Source organism: Oncorhynchus keta, chromosome 18, assembly GCF_023373465.1.
Source record: "Oncorhynchus keta strain PuntledgeMale-10-30-2019 chromosome 18, Oket_V2, whole genome shotgun sequence".
NCBI lineage: Eukaryota > Metazoa > Chordata > Actinopteri > Salmoniformes > Salmonidae > Oncorhynchus > Oncorhynchus keta.
The window spans coordinates 23,127,649-23,146,823 of NC_068438.1; the positions used below are offsets into that span (position 1 = coordinate 23,127,649).

Consider the following 19,175-nt stretch of genomic DNA (forward strand, 5'->3'; position numbering starts at 1 on the left):
AACATTTATTTTTACTGCTCTGATTCTGTTTGTAACCAGTTTATAATAGCAATATGGCACCTCAGGGTTTTGTGGTATATGGCCAATATACCACGGCTAAGGGCTGTATCCAGGCACTCTGCGTTGCGTCGTGTCGTGTGTAAGAACAGCCCTTTACCACACCCCCAGTGCCTTATTGCTTAAATATACTGCTCTTATGGCTGACCCCTATGCATTAATTTAACAAAAAAAACATTTTAAAAATGAAAGATTAGATTAATTGCTCTCCAAGTGTTCTCAGCTGAGCATTAACTGTGAAATGTTAAAATGCCTTTATTTCTTATTCTTAGCACAGAGCTATGCACAACTTCTCACAGCATACTTAAAATGGGCAAGTGGCCATCTCAAATAAGAGGATTGTCCTGATTATTATACTAATTAAGGGAACTGACGGGAGGAGGCTTTTTGGCTCTGTGGTTACAATTTACGCTTAATTCAGTTTGGCTTGAAAAACACCACATCCAGTAATTCCATTATGTATAGTTTGTCGTTTCCGTTTTCCAAACCATCCTAATGAAGAATTTCATGGACCTAATCCGAGCTTTGTGGAGAAGGATGTATCAGGGTACAATTTGTTTGGTATTACTTCAGAGCAGGGATTCTGTACAGACCACTTACTGTATTCAGTGATTGTTGGCACGTACTGTATTCAGTGATTGTTGGCAGCCAAGTGGCATTATTTGTTTGTTGAGCATGGGAACACTTGTGTTCCTTAAACAATAGAAAACTAATCATTCAATATAAATCAAGCACATCATTTGTCTCAAGGCTCAATCAAGGCTCACACACATTTACTCTTCAAATTCACAGCCTGTTCAAATTCACTGTGGAGCAAAACCATTATGATTTCATTGGATCTCAGGAAAAAGACTAGCAAAACATCAATGTAGGTGTAGAATAAACCTCTGACAATTACTTGTTGTTCAAATAACCATTTAATCCTTCCTACAATTTAGTAGGATGGCAAAGTCTTCCTTCTCAGGAATTTGCTATGATTAAAGGCTGTGAGTCTAGTTAGTACTTTTCAATTATTGTAGTTTCCCTGACAAGTTTTTGGGTGAGGTTCGTAATTGAAAAGACAAGGCACATCACTCTGCATCCTTTTCGCCATTTGCATGTGGCTATAATTATAAAATGCAAATGTTCTCTATTTACCAAGGTATTCACACTTTGAGACGATGTGACCAGAACTCCCTAGGGTTATGTAGCACCACACAGAGCTTGGCTTAGTGGCGGAGATGGAATTGACTCCAATGAACTCAGCCTGTCAATAATTATGCCAGTTTCCTGACGAGAGTCACGGTGTGGCGGCTAAAGGTTCACTGCCTACATTGTCTAATTGGAATTTTCTCTCGCCTGACAGTCACATAGGAAAGAAAATAGGCATTGCTTGACCATGTTGTGGGAGTGTATACAATGAGGTGGCCTTTTCTGAACTATGGATAGGACATTGTTTTCCTCGTGGTCAGTTATAATTGACCATTTACAATGTTGCATTCAAATTCGCATTAATTACATTTTAATTTATATAAATGTGTTGATAGCAGAGAATGACATGAAAAAAATGAAAAACTGAGGCGCTCTTTTAGCATTGCTGAAAATACACTATGTTGTCTGCTTGCATTAATAATTTTAATAAGAAGATCCCAAAGACAATGGGGAATTTACATTCTTGATATTCTGTGTGGATTGGTCAGATGTTTTGATAATACATTTCAAAGAACAACCTTGAGGAGTTCCCTCTTGGTAGGGACTAATTTGTTAATTAGATATCAGACATTCGTTTTGGAAGTTATTTAACTAAGAAATGTTCTGAATAATTAATGAATGTCGTAATTGGACTTTTAGTTGATAATCAATAGGCGTATATTGGAATAATTTAATAGATTAAAATGCAAAATCATGGTTTTAAATTTATTATGAAGATTTGACTACAAATTATGGCATAAGTGGACGACAAGCGGATAAGATTTCGATTAAGATATTAATGAGCAAGCGACAACGAACGTAGTCAATATAACTATTTGTTCAGCACTTTTGAAATGTACAGCAACATAATTCAGAACATGGGCCGTTCTTAGTGTTCTCCCTGTACCAGTCAGAACCGTAGGGTAAATAAAGGGGGCACATAAACAGACAATGAAAGCTCTTACAATATTTGATGATTACATTTCATTAAAAAAGGTTATAGGCTATTTGTGCACCACCAAGTTAGAACAGTAGGCGAAATTAAGAGGTGAAAATATACCAAATTATTAGGGTGAGGCACATTGAACGCCGTTTGGGTCTTTGCGTGTCAAGACATATAACACTATTTGACGCGTTAAATAAGCTTTTAATTTGACACGTCAAGTAACACAATTATATTATAGAATGTTGAGTGTGCTGAATTTGCACGTGCAAGCCAAGCACCACAACTACTGACGTTACGTGTTTACAATATCGCGTTGGTGAAAATAGACCAAATTATTAGGGTGAGGCACATGGGCTACTAACAGCTTATTACACAACATACACACTGGGCCGGTTTCACAGACGGTGCTTAGATTAAGCCAAGAGTAGGCCATAATGTGTACTTGATAAACTAAGGGATTTGAGTAGCTGTCATGAACGTGGCTTAAATTTGGCTTAGTTAGTCGGAGACTATGGAGTCCTGGAGTAAGGGAAGTAAGCCTAAATGAAAACACCTGGGTTAAGCCTGATTAGGATAAGTATGAGCACATGCTGTTGGTCTAACGGTGCTCATAAAAACCCAGAATGAAATAGGAAAATGTGAATCTTGAGACAAAACAAAAATAATTTGTTCAAAAAACTTTAGTGAGTATGAAAAACGCTACTGAAACACATTGTGTCAAACCATCTAGTTATTGAAAGTAAAAACCATACTGCTGCTACTGAGCAAAATAAAGAATGGTTGGGCTGCAATTTGCAGTGAATTCAATGCAAATGAAAATGTAACCACAAGAAGAGTACAACAACTTCAGGTGAGAAATCTTCATTAACAGTATTTCACATTGCTCATAGTAATATCTTTGTGACATCACTTATATTGAATGATATCTGCCTTTATACTCTGTGGAAGAACCTTAAACTGGCTATAAAAAAAGATAATGCAGAGATCAGAAGAGAGTGATTTACTACTGGTGGTGGGCCACCATAAAAAGACAATGCTGATCAATTGAGTGACTCTGGATGGTATACCAGACGATGACCATTTGGATTGTTCAGATGAAGAACTGAGCGCAAATGGTACATATACCAAAGACAGTAAAATGGTTGCTTCCTTTGGTAAATATATTCCACTGTCTGTGTCAATCTTTATTATTATTTCATTCTAAGGACCATATGAGTTTATTTGTGCTTCTAATGGTGTTCTTTTTCCAGGGGAAAGGAATCTGAACAGGTTGGAAGAGCCAGTGCACAGTGAGTGTGTACCCTCCATCTGCTATAGCATCCCTGAGAGAAGATGCTGCCACCACCTTTCAGCAAAGAACAAAAAAGATGACCATGCATGAAAAAACAAAGGATTTCATGAGCATAACATGAAATATCTGAGGGAAGAACATGAAATGAAAATGAGAATTCTACAGGTTGAATTGGATATGAAGTTGGAAGAGAGAGGTATGATCCCAACAATTTACAGTAATGAGACAATTGTGATTTACCAGCTGTGGTGAACAATATCATATGTAAAAAATAAATGTTTTGTCATTTGGATATTCATGAGTGAGAGTATTTTAATAACCACAAACTACATTTTAAACCAGCCTTGGTTTGGTCACTCATTTTGCTGCACACTATTTGAATTGTGTACAGAACAAACATTATCAAAGCAAGAATAATCCATCTCATCTAGTTGAAGTGCTGCAATGTGAAAGCAACTCTGTGTGCAAGTTCTCGTTGGTCAATGGCTGCCTCAGCGATGGGCATATCTGCTTGATGCTGATCTTCCATTGGAGGACAGCAATGCTGCTTCAGGAAGTTGTGCCGCACTGCTGTAGCAATGATCACCTTGCAGCATCTTCTTGGCTTGAAACTAAGTGTGTTGCGTGAAATTTATTTTTCCATTCTTCAAACGCTCCCGACCATCCCTCTCGTGCGGATATGAGCTTGGTTGGATCTTGCTGCTCAGCTGTTGTGGGATTTATGTATGGAGTGAATTGAAAAGTTACTCTGACCATATCCACTGTCAACAAGTAGTAGTCCACTATGTTGTCCTCTCTGAAACTGAGCACACAATGAAGAGTTTAGAAAAATCCTTGAATTGTGAGTTGCACCTTTCCAACGGGCAACAATGTTTGAAAACTCTAAATTAGGAGTGCATACACCTTGAACATTGATGGAAACCAGTTCTTACAGTTCCTGTACTCCTCAGCATCAGGAGTTGATGGACACTTGATGGGAACATGACATCCATCTATACAGCCAATCACTCCTGGGAAATGCCCATGTTCATACAATTGCACTTTATAGTTGGCTTGGCCAGCAGCATCAGTAAACTTGATGTAATGACTCCTCAGTTCACAAATGGCCCTGCAGACTGAACTATTTTACACACCGTTGCTTCACAGGCACCACACAAATCACCAGTTTCCCAATGAACGATTCCAGATGCCAAAATCCTCAAAGTGATCACAACTTGGAGAGAATTGGGTAAAGGCCTTCCACTTTGAGACAGAGAGGAAAGTCTAGGCTCAAGCAAAGATATTATCTCCAATGCATTTTCTTTGTACATACAAAAGCGGCCTGGAAAAGCTATTTCATCAAAGTAATTGAATGGATTACTCCTATCCACCAGTACTCGTCTGGCTGGCCTCTGTAGTGCATGATGGTCTTCCTTTAGATATTCCAAATAGTCCCTGCTCCCTCAAACAGTACTAAGCAGAAGTTAAACCTGCCTCTTTGAAGGATTTTCTTTTAAAGAGGGGGATCAGCTTTAATATTGTGGAAAGATTGTTGCTTCCATCAATGTAATTGTCTGCATCATTTCCAATCCCCCATATATTTTGGCGGTAAATAAATAAATATATTTAAAAATATACACACATACCCATATTTGTATGCATAAACATTCATACGTATACATTTTTTGAATATACCTTTATTATTCCCTGCAAACCCTACCACCCCTCCCCCAATTGGAGTAAACTAATAAACAATAGCACTTAGGATTCTACCTTCAGTTTATACATATTATACAGACACAATATATTTTACAATAGTTATATTTTGTTTGTTTTTAGTCCTTCCTCTATTTCTGTTGTCCATCCAGTTTGATTTATATTTGTATCTGTGCTGTTTCACAAAATGTCTGAACTTATATACATTTTACAGACCCCGTATGTTTTACATTGTTTATCTTGTTGTTATTAGTCCCACCCTTCAGCTCCATTCAACCCCTCCCATGTAACTCTTAACACCATCCATTTTGGATTTCTATTTGCCATAGATTTTTAAACTGTGCTGTGATGCTCCACAAAAATACTGAACCTTTCTATTCTCATAGCTTTAACAGATTGTAAATTAAAGAAACATTTTTGCTAAAATAATTATTATATTATTGATTGATTGACTATGAGTTTTCAAATCACCCAGTATGGCCATCTGCAGCGTTAGCTGTAGGTAAATGTTGCAGTTCTTCAGCCATTCCTGGAACTGTGACCAAAAACGAGCTGCATATGGACAGTACCAAAATAAATTATCTAATGACTCTGCCTCCTCACAGCAAAATCTGCAGAGCTGGGAAGATTGTATCCCCCATATATATAACATTCTATTAGTTGCAAGAATTTTGAATAATAATTTAAATGTAAAAATGTGAAGTTTTGAATCCGCTGTTGTTTTGCGTGTTAATTCATAAACCATGTGCCATGGAATAGGTACATAGACATTCTCTTTCCAAATATTTTGACATTTAAATGGCACAGCTGTCAATTTTTTGGTCCTTAAATGAAATTGGTATATGTTTGTATTTATAACAATTTTCTTCAACCATTTATGGTCTTTAATTCAGGGCTGACAGACAAGTTCCTTACTTTTTCCCCCTTCTACTTGCCTCTTCCATTTTTATGTTAATGCTGCAATTAGTTGGTTGTAATTTTGGGTAGAGCGTTTCCATATGTCTGTGTTAACTGCATGTGTTGGTTGATTCCTTTTGATTTTCTCATGATATCAAGCAAAGAGGCACTGAGTTGGAAGGTAGGCCTTGAAATACATCCACAGGTACACCTTCAATTGACTCAAATGATGTCAATTAGTCTATCAGAAGCTTCTAAAGCCATGACATAATTTTCTCGAATTTTCCAAGCTGTTTAAAGACACAGTCAACTTAGTGTATGTAAACTTCTGACCCACTGGAATTGTGATACAGAGAATTATAAGGGAAATAATCTGTCTGTGAACTATTGTTGGAAAAATGACTTGTGTCATGCACAAAGTAGATGTCCTAACCGACTTGACAAAACTATAGTTTGTTAACAATACATTTGTGGAGTGGTTGAAAAACGAGTTTTAATGACTCCAACCTAAGTGTATGTTCTGACTTCAACTGTAACTCCACCAGTCCTATTTATATAATTTACAAACATTATACCTTTTTTTTTTTTTATTGAAAAAACTGTCATATGACTAAAGAGTTAACCAGGGTGATTTTTCCACAAATAGACAGGTATTTTCCTTTCCATGGTAACAATATATCATCTATTTTTGCTAACTTTCTATAAAAATATATTGGAGTGAGATCATTTCTTTCTTTCAGGATTTGTATATCGAGTACGTCCACATCTCCGTCAGACCTTTCTATTGGTAAACTACACGGTAATGTAAAAGTTACATTTTTTAGTGATCCAATACGTAATATAGTACACTAATCATAATTTGGTTTAAAACCAGAGAAGTTAGAAAAAGTATGTAGATCCTCTATGAGGCTGTGGAGGGATTCTAATTGTGGTTTTAAAAGAAAACATGAATCATCAGCGTACAATGACACCTTTGTTTTTAAGCCACGGATTTCTAATCCCTTAATATTATTGTTGGATCTAATTTTAACAGATAACATTTCATTGGCAATAATAAATAGATGTGCCAATAGTGGACAACCTTGTATTACTCCTCTTGACAGTTTAAAACTTTCTGAGATGTAGCCATGATTTACTATTTTACACCTAGGGTTACTTATACATAACTTTAAGAGATTATAAGAGATTATCCAAAATTGAAATGTTCTAGGGATTCATATATAAACTGCTGCCGTACTTTATCAAAAGCCTTTTCAAAATCAGCTCTGAAAACCAGGCCTGGTTTCCCCGATATTTCATAGTATTCTATTGTTTCCAGTACTTGTCATATATTATCAGCAATGTATTGTCCATCTAAAAAACCTGTCTGATTAGGATAAATAATATCTGACAATACCTTGTTAATTCTATGTACCAAGCATTTAGTTAGAATTTTTGCATCACAACACTGAAGTGTAAGAGGCCTCCAATTTTTTTAAATGGACTGGATCTTTATATATACCACTTGGATCCTGTTTCAAGAATAATGGAATCAGACCTTGTTGAATGTCCAATAATCTACCATTTATATAGGAATGGTTAAAACATGCTAATAATGGTCCTCTGAGTATATCAAAAAAGTTTTGTATACTTCCACTGGTATGCCATCCTGCTGTGGAGTTCCCAGCCTTAAAGGCATTAATTGAATCAAGAAGTTCCTCCTCTGTAATTCGGCCTTCACATGAGTCTTTCTGTACAGATGTTAATTTTACATTATTAATAAGAAAAGAAATCCATACAATTAGCTTCGGTTCGTGGAGACGGAGGAGACTGAAACGAAAACATATTCTTAAAGTACTTTACTTCCTCTTTCAAAATATCATTCGGTGAATCATGCGTGACTTCATCATTTGTAACAAGTTTCAATAAAAACATTTTGGTAGCATTTCTATGTTGAAGATTGAATTAGAATTTGGTGCATTTTCCCCTGATATTCCATCCAGTTCGCTTTATTTTTTATAATATATTACCCTGGATCTTTCTTGAATAAGTTCCTGCATTTCTTTTTGTTTTTCCTCTAACTTATTCTGTGCCTCTATGGTACCGTTTTTATTGCTATCTAACTGTACTGTTAGTTCTTCAATTTCCATTGTTAACATGGACTCCTTTGATCTAATTTGCTTTTGTTTTATAGAGGAGTACTGAATTGCATGGCCTCTAAAAGCACATTTAAAGATGTCCTATACATTAAGGGGATCTGCTGTACCTATGTTACGTCGGAAAAAGTCAGTTATAAATTATTCTGTCCTAGTTATAAACAAGTTATCATCCAGTAGGCTTTGATTCAATTTCCAATATCCTCACCCATGTGGAAATTCTGTAAGAGTAATATCTACACCAATTATGTGATGATCCGACCGCATTCTGTCCCCTATCAACACTTTTTAAACTTTTGGTGCCAGAGAGAATGACATAAGACAGTAATCAAGACGACTAGCTTGATTAAGCCTCCGCCATGTATATCTCACTAGGTCAGGGTATTTAATCCTCCATATATCCACTAATTCCAATATATCCATGACATTCATGATCTCCTTAAGTGCCTGAGGGTGATAGTTTGTAGTGTGATATCCTTTACGGTCCATAGATGTGTTTAAAACCGTATTAAAATCCCCCACAATAATAATAGAGTCTAGTGTTGCTTGTAGAGTTGATAAATTCTTATACATATTTTCAAAGAAGCTTGGATCATCATTATTCAGACCGTATAGGTTAATAAAGCCATATCTGTTTATTGTTCGATAAATCTACCATGATGATGTTTGGACAATTTGCACATTTGGATCAAAATGACTGTTAATTAATATCATCACACCTTTTGAATTTCTGTGCCCATAGGAGAAATAGATTTAGCCCGCCAGTCCTTTTTCCACAAAACTTCATCTAAAATTGTTGAATGAGTTTCCTGTAAACAATAGATATTATATTCCTTCTCTTTTAGCCAGATAAATACTGATCGTCTTTTCTTATTATCTGCTAAACCATTACAACTATAACTGGCTATACGTATTTCACCACAAGTTTAAATTCTATTTATCAAAATATATGTTTGTAAATGTACCATTAAAAAGTAACATGATGAATGAGTGTCTATATAGCTGTACCATGATATTTGCATTGCTACTAAGTAAACCTCCAATTGGTCCCCACTATTCCACCCACTAATAGCCCTCCTCATCCCGAGTTGGGTTGTCATCCCAATGCCCGGCAGACCACCCCCGACCCCCCGGATCCCATAGCCCCGGAGAGACCGGGACCCATCCTTTGAAAATAGCACACAGTGCCACCAACAGAACAGAAGCAGATCAACCGCCAAATGCATTTCCATCACCCTCACCCCAATTCGTATTATATATAGCTATTAACCACAACAACAACAAAATAAGTTTACATACACCCAGGTTGGGGTCATTAAAACTCATTTTTTTAACCACTCCACACATTTATTGTTAACAAACTATAGTTTTGGCAAGTAGGTTAGGACATCTACTTTGTGCATGACACAAGTAATTTTAGCAACAATTGTTCACAGAAAAATTATTTCATTATAATTCACTGTATCACAATTCCAGTGGGTCAGAAGTTTACATACACTAAATTGACTGCGCCATAGGAATGGAAAAGTCCCAAAAATTGATGTCATGGCTTTAGAAACTTCTGATAGACTAATTGACGTAATTTGAGTCAATTGGAGGTGTACCTGTGGATGTATTTCAAGGCCTACCTTCAAACTCAATGCCTCTGCTTGACATCATGGGGAAATCAAGAGAAATCAACCAAGACCTCCACAAGTCTGTTTCATCCTTGGGAGCAATTTCCAAACGCCAGGCAATACATTGCTTCTGGGATATGCAACCATTTCCTTTCTCACTCAACGCCACACTTTCCCAAACACCAAAAAACACACACCATCCATCCACATATACTGTGCCTTCTGTTTACTGAGTTTCTATGTCCACCATGTTGAATTAGTGTTTTTGTGTTCCAATTAGTTATATTTGATGACAGATAGAAAAGCCATATTTTTTGTTGTATTATTATAATCCAGAACCAGGCTAGAATGGTGTGTTTCCTTATTTGCCAACTCGATGAGAACTTTGTCATGTTTATCGATGACGAGAACTACACGTATCCCTTTCAATCGATTTTCCTTGAAAATTGGATGCAGAACTTTATGCCGTTGTGCAATTTCCTTCGGGAACTGATCATTCATGCCAGCAAGTCTTTTCCCCAGGCTTTTAACCATTATTTTATATTTAAAGAAAGAACATTTTGCAACAATTGGGCGTTCATACCCCTGCCTGAAGCGGTGTACTCATTCAAGTTGGATTTTGTTGATAGCTTCGTGTGGAATCGGAAGCGCTGTAAGGAGGAACTCTCTAACTCTCTAAGTTCAGGAACTTCTCCTTCTTTCTCTTGGAATCTGTAAGTACCAGATTCTCTCTCATGGATCTAGTCTGTATGTCAAGTAAGGCTTCTCTCAGAACAATGTTCTCCTTTTTAAGTTTAAGTTTAACTTCTGTTTCAATCTTAAAGACTGTCCCTTTTAGCTTGTTTGTGTCTTTCTCCAATGTCACAGCTTTTTCATCACTCATCCCGAGGCCTTCAACTCTTTTATATCCTTACTGACTAGTTCAAGTATACCTTGTTTGTCATTTATTGATTTTAACAGATCGGTTTCGACCTTTACCATTCCCGGGGATGAAAATGTTAAATTGTCCGTGTCTGTAGAATAGTTGCGTTTTCGTTTTGAAATAGGTTCCCCTGTCTTACTCTCCCATCATGTTAGGGGTTGCTTGTTTTCGTAATATTTGTTTTCATAATATTTGTCGATAAATTTCTCGTCTCATTATTTGTTTTGTGCTTGTTATCCAGATTGAAGGTTATTACCCACCAGATTGTGTCGTGCTAATATTTAGTCTAATTTACCGATATTGAATATGATGTTTTTATCTTGAGGTGGCCTACATAGCTGTTTTCAGTCCGCCATCTTGCCACTTCCGCCTCTCTGAATGATTCATTTGAACTTCAATTTAGTCCTAGAGTAGCTCTAATCCTCCGTCTTGCAATCGGCTTTGTTTAATCCAGAACAGGCTAAATCTATGACTATTTGAAGAAAAATATGTGCAAGTCGCTTTAAGTTAACTCAAACAGGCATTTTAGTCCGAGACTCACCTTGTGAAGGTGGCGCAGTGGTCCTTTGTGGGATATTTTGTCATCAGAGTCTTGCATTCTGTGGATTTATGGCGGGAACTCGGGGGAAAAACAGCCACTCCATTGAATAGCAGACTAACGTTAGTGGTTTCTTTGCAACGCCTGCAGTTTGCCACTGATTCCTTCCAAATGACTCATTGTTGAATTTGGATTTCCAACTTGTGTCCATGGTCGATGAGCACGTTTTATCTATAATTTCTCTTCATTATTTTTCTTCAAATGACAAGGATTAAAAAGGATTGTCGACTTGATGATGACTGCTAGCTAAGACTTTGAAAGTAAGATCTTGAGTTCAATCAAAGCTACTGTAGATATAACGTGATTTGATGTCATTTTGTGGCCAATGACCTTGAGCCTTCTTGGATGGGCACTTCTGATATAACTCTATGGCAGAACCCAAGGGGCAAACATTTTCGAGCTCTAACCTTAGAATTAGGGATGACTACTATCCCATGAGTGACAGAAAACTGAACCAATCATGACAGAAAACTGAGCAAATCAGGTGCAACACTCCGTATTTTCTGCTAGCTAGCCCCACCACCACAGAAAGCACTGAGCTAGGCTGAAACACCTGCATTTTGTAGCTACCTTACTCAAGAAATGTCTCTATGAAATGTAAACAAATAAATAATGTTTCTACATTGTTTGCAAACTGATATGTGACACGTATTAATGCCAAAATAACAAGCAAAACAGGCAAGTCCCCCCTAAATGTGTGGTGCTCAAAACAGGTGCCCTGAATGACGGGTCGCCACTGATCAAATACAAAGACAGCATTGCCACCAGTGTATTACTATCCCCCCACCCCCAGGTGCCCTGAATGACAGGTCGCCACTGATCAAATACAAAAGACAGCATTGCCACCAGTGTATTACTATCCCCCCCCAGGTGCCCTGAATGACGGGTCGCCACTGATCAAATACAAAGACAGCATTGCCACCAGTGTATTACTATTCCCCCAGGTGCCCTGAATGACGGGTCGCCACTGATCAAATACAAAGACAGCATTGCCACCAGTGTATTACTATTCCCCCCACCCCCAGGTGCCCTGAATGACGGGTCGCCACTGATCAAATACAAAGACAGCATTGCCACCAGTGTATTACTATCCCCCCCCCAGGTGCCCTGAATGACGGGTCGCCACTGATCAAATACAAAAGACAGCATTGCCACCAGTGTATTACTATCCCCCCCAGGAGCCCTGAATGACGGGTCGCCACTGATGTAATACAAAAGACAGCATTGCCACCAGTGTATTACTACCCCCCCAGGAGCCCTGAATGACGGGTCGCCACTGATGAAATACAAAAGACAGCATTGCCACCAGTGTATTACTATCCCCCTAGGTGCCCTGAATGACGGGTCGCCACTGATCAAATACAAAGACAGCATTGCCACCAGTGTATTACTACCCCCCCCAGGTGCCCTGAATGACAGGTCGCCACTGATCAAATACAAAAGACAGCATTGCCACCAGTGTATTACTATCCCCCCCCTAGGTGCCCTGAATGACGGGTCGCCACTGATCAAATACAAAAGACAGCATTGCCACCAGTGTATTACTATCCCCCCCACCCCCAGGTGCCCTGAATGACGGGTCGCCACTGATCAAATACAAAGACAGCATTGCCACCAGTGTATTACTATCCCCCCCTAGGTGCCCTGAATGACGGGTCGCCACTGATCAAATACAAAAGACAGCATTGCCACCAGTGTATTACTATCCCCCCACCCCCAGGTGCCCTGAATGACGGGTCGCCACTGATCAAATACAAAGACAGCATTGCCACCAGTGTATTACTATCCCCCCCTAGGTGCCCTGAATGACGGGTTGCCACTGATCAAATACAAAGACAGCATTGCCACCAGTGTATTACTATCCCCCCCTAGGTGCCCTGAATGACGGGTTGCCACTGATCAAATACAAAGACAGCATTGCCACCAGTGTATTACTATCCCCCCTAGGTGCCCTGAATGACGGGTCGCCACTGATCAAATACAAAAGACAGCATTGCCACCAGTGTATTACTATCCCCCCCCCCCCCAGGTGCCCTGAATGACGGGTCGCCACTGATCAAATACAAAAGACAGCATTGCCACCAGTGTATTACTATCCCCCTAGGTGCCCTGAATGACGGGTCGCCACTGATCAAATACAAAAGACAGCATTGCCACCAGTGTATTACTATCCCCCCCCTAGGTGCCCTGAATGACGGGTCGCCACTGATCAAATACAAAAGACAGCATTGCCACCAGTGTATTACTATCCCCCCCCCCCCACCCCCCAGGTGCCCTGAATGACGGGTCGCCACTGATCAAATACAAAGACAGCATTGCCACCAGTGTATTACTACCCCCCAGGAGCCCTGAATGACGGGTCGCCACTGATCAAATACAAAGACAGCATTGCCACCAGTGTATTACTATCCCCCCCCAGGAGCCCTGAATGACGGGTCACCACTGATCAAATACAAAGACAGCATTGCCACCAGTGTATTACTACCCCCCCAGGTGCCCTGAATGACGGGTCGCCACTGATCAAATACAAAGACAGCATTGCCACCAGTGTATTACTATCCCCCCCCCCAGGAGCCCTGAATGACGGGTCGCCACTGATCAAATACAAAGACAGCATTGCCACCAGTGTATTACTATCCCCCCAGGTGCCCTGAATGACGGGTCGCCACTGATCAAATACAAAGACAGCATTGCCACCAGTGTATTACTACCCCCCCAGGTGCCCTGAATGACGGGTCGCCACTGATCAAATACAAAGACAGCATTGCCACCAGTGTATTACTATCCCCCCCCAGGAGCCCTGAATGACGGGTCACCACTGATCAAATACAAAGACAGCATTGCCACCAGTGTATTACTACCCCCCCAGGTGCCCTGAATGACGGGTCGCCACTGATCAAATACAAAGACAGCATTGCCACCAGTGTATTACTACCCCCCCAGGTGCCCTGAATGACGGGTCGCCACTGATCAAATACAAAGACAGCATTGCCACCAGTGTATTACTACCCCCCCAGGTGCCCTGAATGACGGGTCGCCACTGATCAAATACAAAGACAGCATTGCCACCAGTGTATTACTACCCCCCCAGGTGCCCTGAATGACGGGTCGCCACTGATCAAATACAAAGACAGCATTGCCACCAGTGTATTACTATCCCCCCTAGGTGCCCTGAATGACGGGTCGCCACTGATCAAATACAAAGACAGCATTGCCACCAGTGTATTACTATCCCCCCCTAGGTGCCCTGAATGACGGGTCGCCACTGATCAAATACAAAGACAGCATTGCCACCAGTGTATTACTATTTCATTAATTTCAGTTTGCACTTGAATTCCAATGCATAGTTTTATATGCTCCTCACGTACTCCTCACCTATAGACACACTTAGTGTGGTTTTGAAGGGGTTGGCTGATACAAGGTCTTGTAAATGTCCTTATCTTCCCTATCTCCATTAGGATTGAAGCCTCGTTTTTCTGGCAGCTTAACATCTTAATGTGATTCAAAGACCTACATTCTACACCGGGGTTGCCATGGCAACAAAGTTTTTTTCTTCCTCACCGGAGATGCTGAGAGATCAATAGAGTATCCGCGACGGTGATGGCAGGAAACGCTAGAACACAGATGGTCCTCAGAGAAACCATGAGCTCTGTGGCCTAGTTACCATTTGAATGCTTACACAATTATTGGAGAACAATATTCTACCTGAAAGTATATGAGACAAAGTTATTTTTGCAGTGATGAAACATATTTTCAGCCCAACCAAGAACACATTGTGTAAGACTTTTGTTGTATGAAATAAGATTAGTGTAGCTATAACTTACTTCATTAATGCAACCTCCCCAGCTACTAAAAAAAGGTCACATTGGGATAATTAATTTACACAAGCCAGGCATAGTGTGCTGCCACCAATAAAGGGTATTTTCTATATAAATGGATTCTATCTGGAGTTTAGAAAGATATTCTCTCATAGAAGAACCCCCCCCTGACATTCCCTGATTGTGAAGAACAGATTTGACCTCAATGTAAATTTACATATAGGATATATGCACATAGGAATAAAATAGACTGTTGTAGATATTGTTAATGTTTTGCTCTCCATATCTTGAGTTTCATTGAACAAAAAGTTTAATATCTGTTTTCTCAATACAGTACAACAGTACAAACAATTGATGTGTGATCTACGATAAAGAAATGGAAAGAACGTCTGATCCACAGGGAAAGACAAGCTAAAGACAAATCAAAAGCCTGGCAGTCGAGACAGTTCTTTTCAAAACACATAGCCAGGAATGATTGGTTACCTGTGGATAACAGTCAGTTATCATCATATCCCTGAATGGGCTCCATCTGTGATGAACATCCAGGGTTAAATGAATGAGCAACAAAGATTGATGCCGAAAATAGGAAAAACTACTGCATGGCAATATGGCAGCCGTCATGAAAGAATGGGGTTCCATTGGGATTTGGTGGTTATTACACCCAAGGTTCTCTTTTTACACCTGTCACTTATGCTCTCACAGAGCTGGAATCAATAGCACTAAATGGGGATCAGAGACTCTGAAGATCAGCCTCAACACCTCAGAACCATCTAATAATACCTCCATCTGATGGATTTAGAACCAATGTCTCTCATCTCACTTTTCACCTTCGTGTTTTGTTGCTATGATTTACTTGACAAACTCATGTCTAATTCTGCAGCACATTTCTGAGGCATGAAGAGTGAAGGGAGCATGAAAAGGTCATATAAATCCTTAAGCAGTGCTGACAAGCACCCTTTCTCCCCTTAATAATTCCCTACACTGTTGTGAAGTTCAGAGCTAGAAAAACACACAAACCATACGGTATGACAGGGAAGTTTATGACATATTAGCTCCGCGACACTAATTATTCAAATTTGTAAGGGATCGACATTGATTCAGCAGTCTGCTGGCATATTATCCAGTTTGTGTTTGTTTTGCTGGCGATTCTGTGTTTTCTTACTGGAATAATGGGTGGGCTGGAGTTCAGTCTTCTATCATCTCACAACAACCTCTAACATGTCTCACATGTCTCTCTGGTGATCGGTACCCTACTAGCATCTTGGTTGATGACTCCATTTGTGTAACATCTGTTCATTATAAATGATAGGATTTTAAACCCCCCGAATATACCAGTTTTAACGTATCTCTTCAACTTCTCTATCTGTTCCAGGATCTGGAAGTTGACACCCAGACAGACAGACAGACAGACAATGGAGCGGCTGGTTGTGTGTGTGCTGCTGTGTGTACTTCTATGTGAGGTGCTGGTGAAGGGCTACAACTGCCCCGGCCGCTGCATCTGCCAGCACCTCTCCCCCACTTTGACTCTGCTCTGTGCTAAGACCGGTCTGCTGTTTGTGCCCCCAACCATCGACCGCAAGACCGTGGAGCTGCGCCTCACAGACAACTTCATCACCATCATCCGCAGGAAAGACTTTTTCAACATGACCAGCCTGGTCCACCTCACCCTGTCCCGTAACACCATCAGCCAGATCACGCCCCATGCCTTCCTGGGCCTGCGCTCTCTACGAGCCCTCCACATGGACGGCAACCGCCTCAGTGTCATCAAGAGCGACCACTTCAAAGGCTTGGTCAACCTCCGCCACCTCATACTGGGGAACAACCAGATCCACCACGTGGCCCCTACCTCCTTTGATGAGTTTGTGTCGACCATCGAGGACCTAGATCTGTCCAACAACAACCTGAGGACCCTGCCCTGGGAGGAGATAGGCAGGATGAGCCACATCAACATCCTCACCCTTGATCACAACCTGATCGATCACATCGGAGCTGGGACTTTCACACTCCTCACCAAGCTGGTTCGTCTGGATATGACCTCCAACCGGCTGCAGAAGCTACCTCCAGACAGCCTGTTTCAGCACGCACAGGTGCTGTCAGACGCCAAGGGCTCCAACCCGTCTTCCCTGGCAGTGAGCTTCGGAGGGAACCCTCTCCACTGTAACTGTGAGCTGCTGTGGCTCCGCAGACTGACACGACACGACGACCTGGAGACATGCGCCTCCCCGGAGCACCTCATGGACAAGTACTTCTGGTCCATCCAGGAGGAGGAGTTCATCTGCGAGCCCCCGCTCATCACCAAGAACCTATCCACCAAGCCTTACGTCATGGAGGGCCAGGGGGTCACCCTCAAGTGCAAGGCCATGGGAGACCCAGACCCGGCCATCCACTGGCGCTTCCCAGACGGCAAGCTGGTGCATAACAACTCCCGCACCATCCTGTATGACAACGGTACCTTGGACATCCTCATCACCACCCTAAAGGACAGCGGTGCCTTCAACTGTGTGGCCTCCAATGCTGCAGGCATCGCCACAGCTGCCGTGGAGATCAACATGATCCCTCTGCCCCTGTTTGTAAACAACACATTGCATCACATGCGCGAGGCTGATCGGGGCCTCTCTGACATCACCACCTCCTCCAAGTCAGGCAACGACACCAAGGGCCATGACAAGCACCAGGACAGGAGGGTGGTGGTGGTCGAGTTGACCTCCTCCTCGGCTGTGATTCGCTGGCCCTCCGAGCGCCACATCCCAGGCATCAGGATGTACCAGATTCAGTACAACAGCACTGCAGACGACACACTGGTTTACAGGTAAGACATGTGGGGGCTGGTGCTGGGGGAATGGGAGCACTAGGGCTGGAGGACTGGAGCTGGTGGAAAGGGGGTTTTGTGCAGCAGCTACTCCTCCTGGGGTCCACATAAAACGTACAAATACATGACAAGTACAGAACAGTTATAGACAAGGGCATTCAATTGAACAAAAAAAGAGGGTGCGGGTGGGGATGAGGCTGCGGTGGGGTGGGGGTCTGAACCAGCTCTGGAGACGTTCTGAGCCATCTGGAATGCCCATCTGCTGAATGGCATGACAGTCCATTATAATACATCCATAACTCCCAGAGCTGAATAGGTGCTGTATGATTAACTATGCCACTACATTTAAGTATGCGCAAAATTTATTATGGTTTAGGGATAAAAGAAGGTATAAACAGACCATATGTTGATTTCAATTGATAAAAATGCATAGTATGACTTTACATTTCCAGTTTATTAGCTCTAAGCCTATGAGAAAAGAAAGATTAAACTATTAAGACATATGACTTGGCCTTTAGAGTGTAATTATAAACTGGGTGGTACAAGCCCTGAATGCTGATTGGCTGACAGCCGTGGTATATCAGACCGTATACCACGGGTATGACAAAACATTTATTTTTACTGCTCTAATTACGCTGATAACCAGTTTGTAATAGCAATAAGGTACCTCTGGTGTTTATGATATATGGCCAATATACCACGGCTAAGGGCTGTATCCAGGCACTCCGCGTTGCGCCTTTTTTAAGAACAGCCCTTTACCACACCCCCTCAGGCCTTATTGCTTAAATATACCCTTTTGTCTCGATATTATCCAAGTTCAGCAGGCACTATCACGTCCCAGTCCTTAACCCCAACCCAACAATAACCCCTTCCCTTAATATAATCCCAATAGGACATAATTGTTCCTAGGACACCCGTGAGTCAGATTCTGGGACATGAGCATGCTAACTTCTGCAGATAGAAATTCAAATGTGAGAAGCCTCTATCAGTGGAACATTAGGGGACCCTGTTTAATATGAGATATTACAACATGTAATTTATTTCACATTGATGAATGACTCATGTCTAATCCAATGAAAAATATCCCCACAGCATGATACTGCCACCACCGTGCTTCACCGTAGGGGTGGTGCAAGGTTTCCTCCAGATGTGACACTTGGCATTTGGGGGCCAAAGAGTTCAATCTTGGTTTCATCAGACCAGTAAATCTTTCTCATGGTC

At 41.1% G+C, this 19,175-nt stretch overlaps 1 protein-coding gene across 3 annotated transcripts in view; it reads left to right on the forward strand.

Annotated features, from left to right (window-relative positions):
• LOC118371700 (leucine-rich repeat and fibronectin type III domain-containing protein 1-like) overlaps positions 1 to 19,175 on the forward strand; it is a 135,379-nt gene that overhangs the window by 111,312 nt on the left and 4,892 nt on the right. For 2 of the 3 annotated variants that reach the window (XM_035757263.2, XM_035757264.2), the window contains exon 4: positions 16,518 to 17,954. In XM_035757263.2, coding sequence (XP_035613156.1) covers positions 16,558 to 17,954 — 1,397 coding nt within the window. In that variant the 5' untranslated portion in view covers positions 16,518 to 16,557. Of the gene's footprint in view, positions 1 to 15,515; positions 17,955 to 19,175 lie in introns of those variants that run through there. The other variant, XM_052467631.1, reaches the window with a different exon arrangement.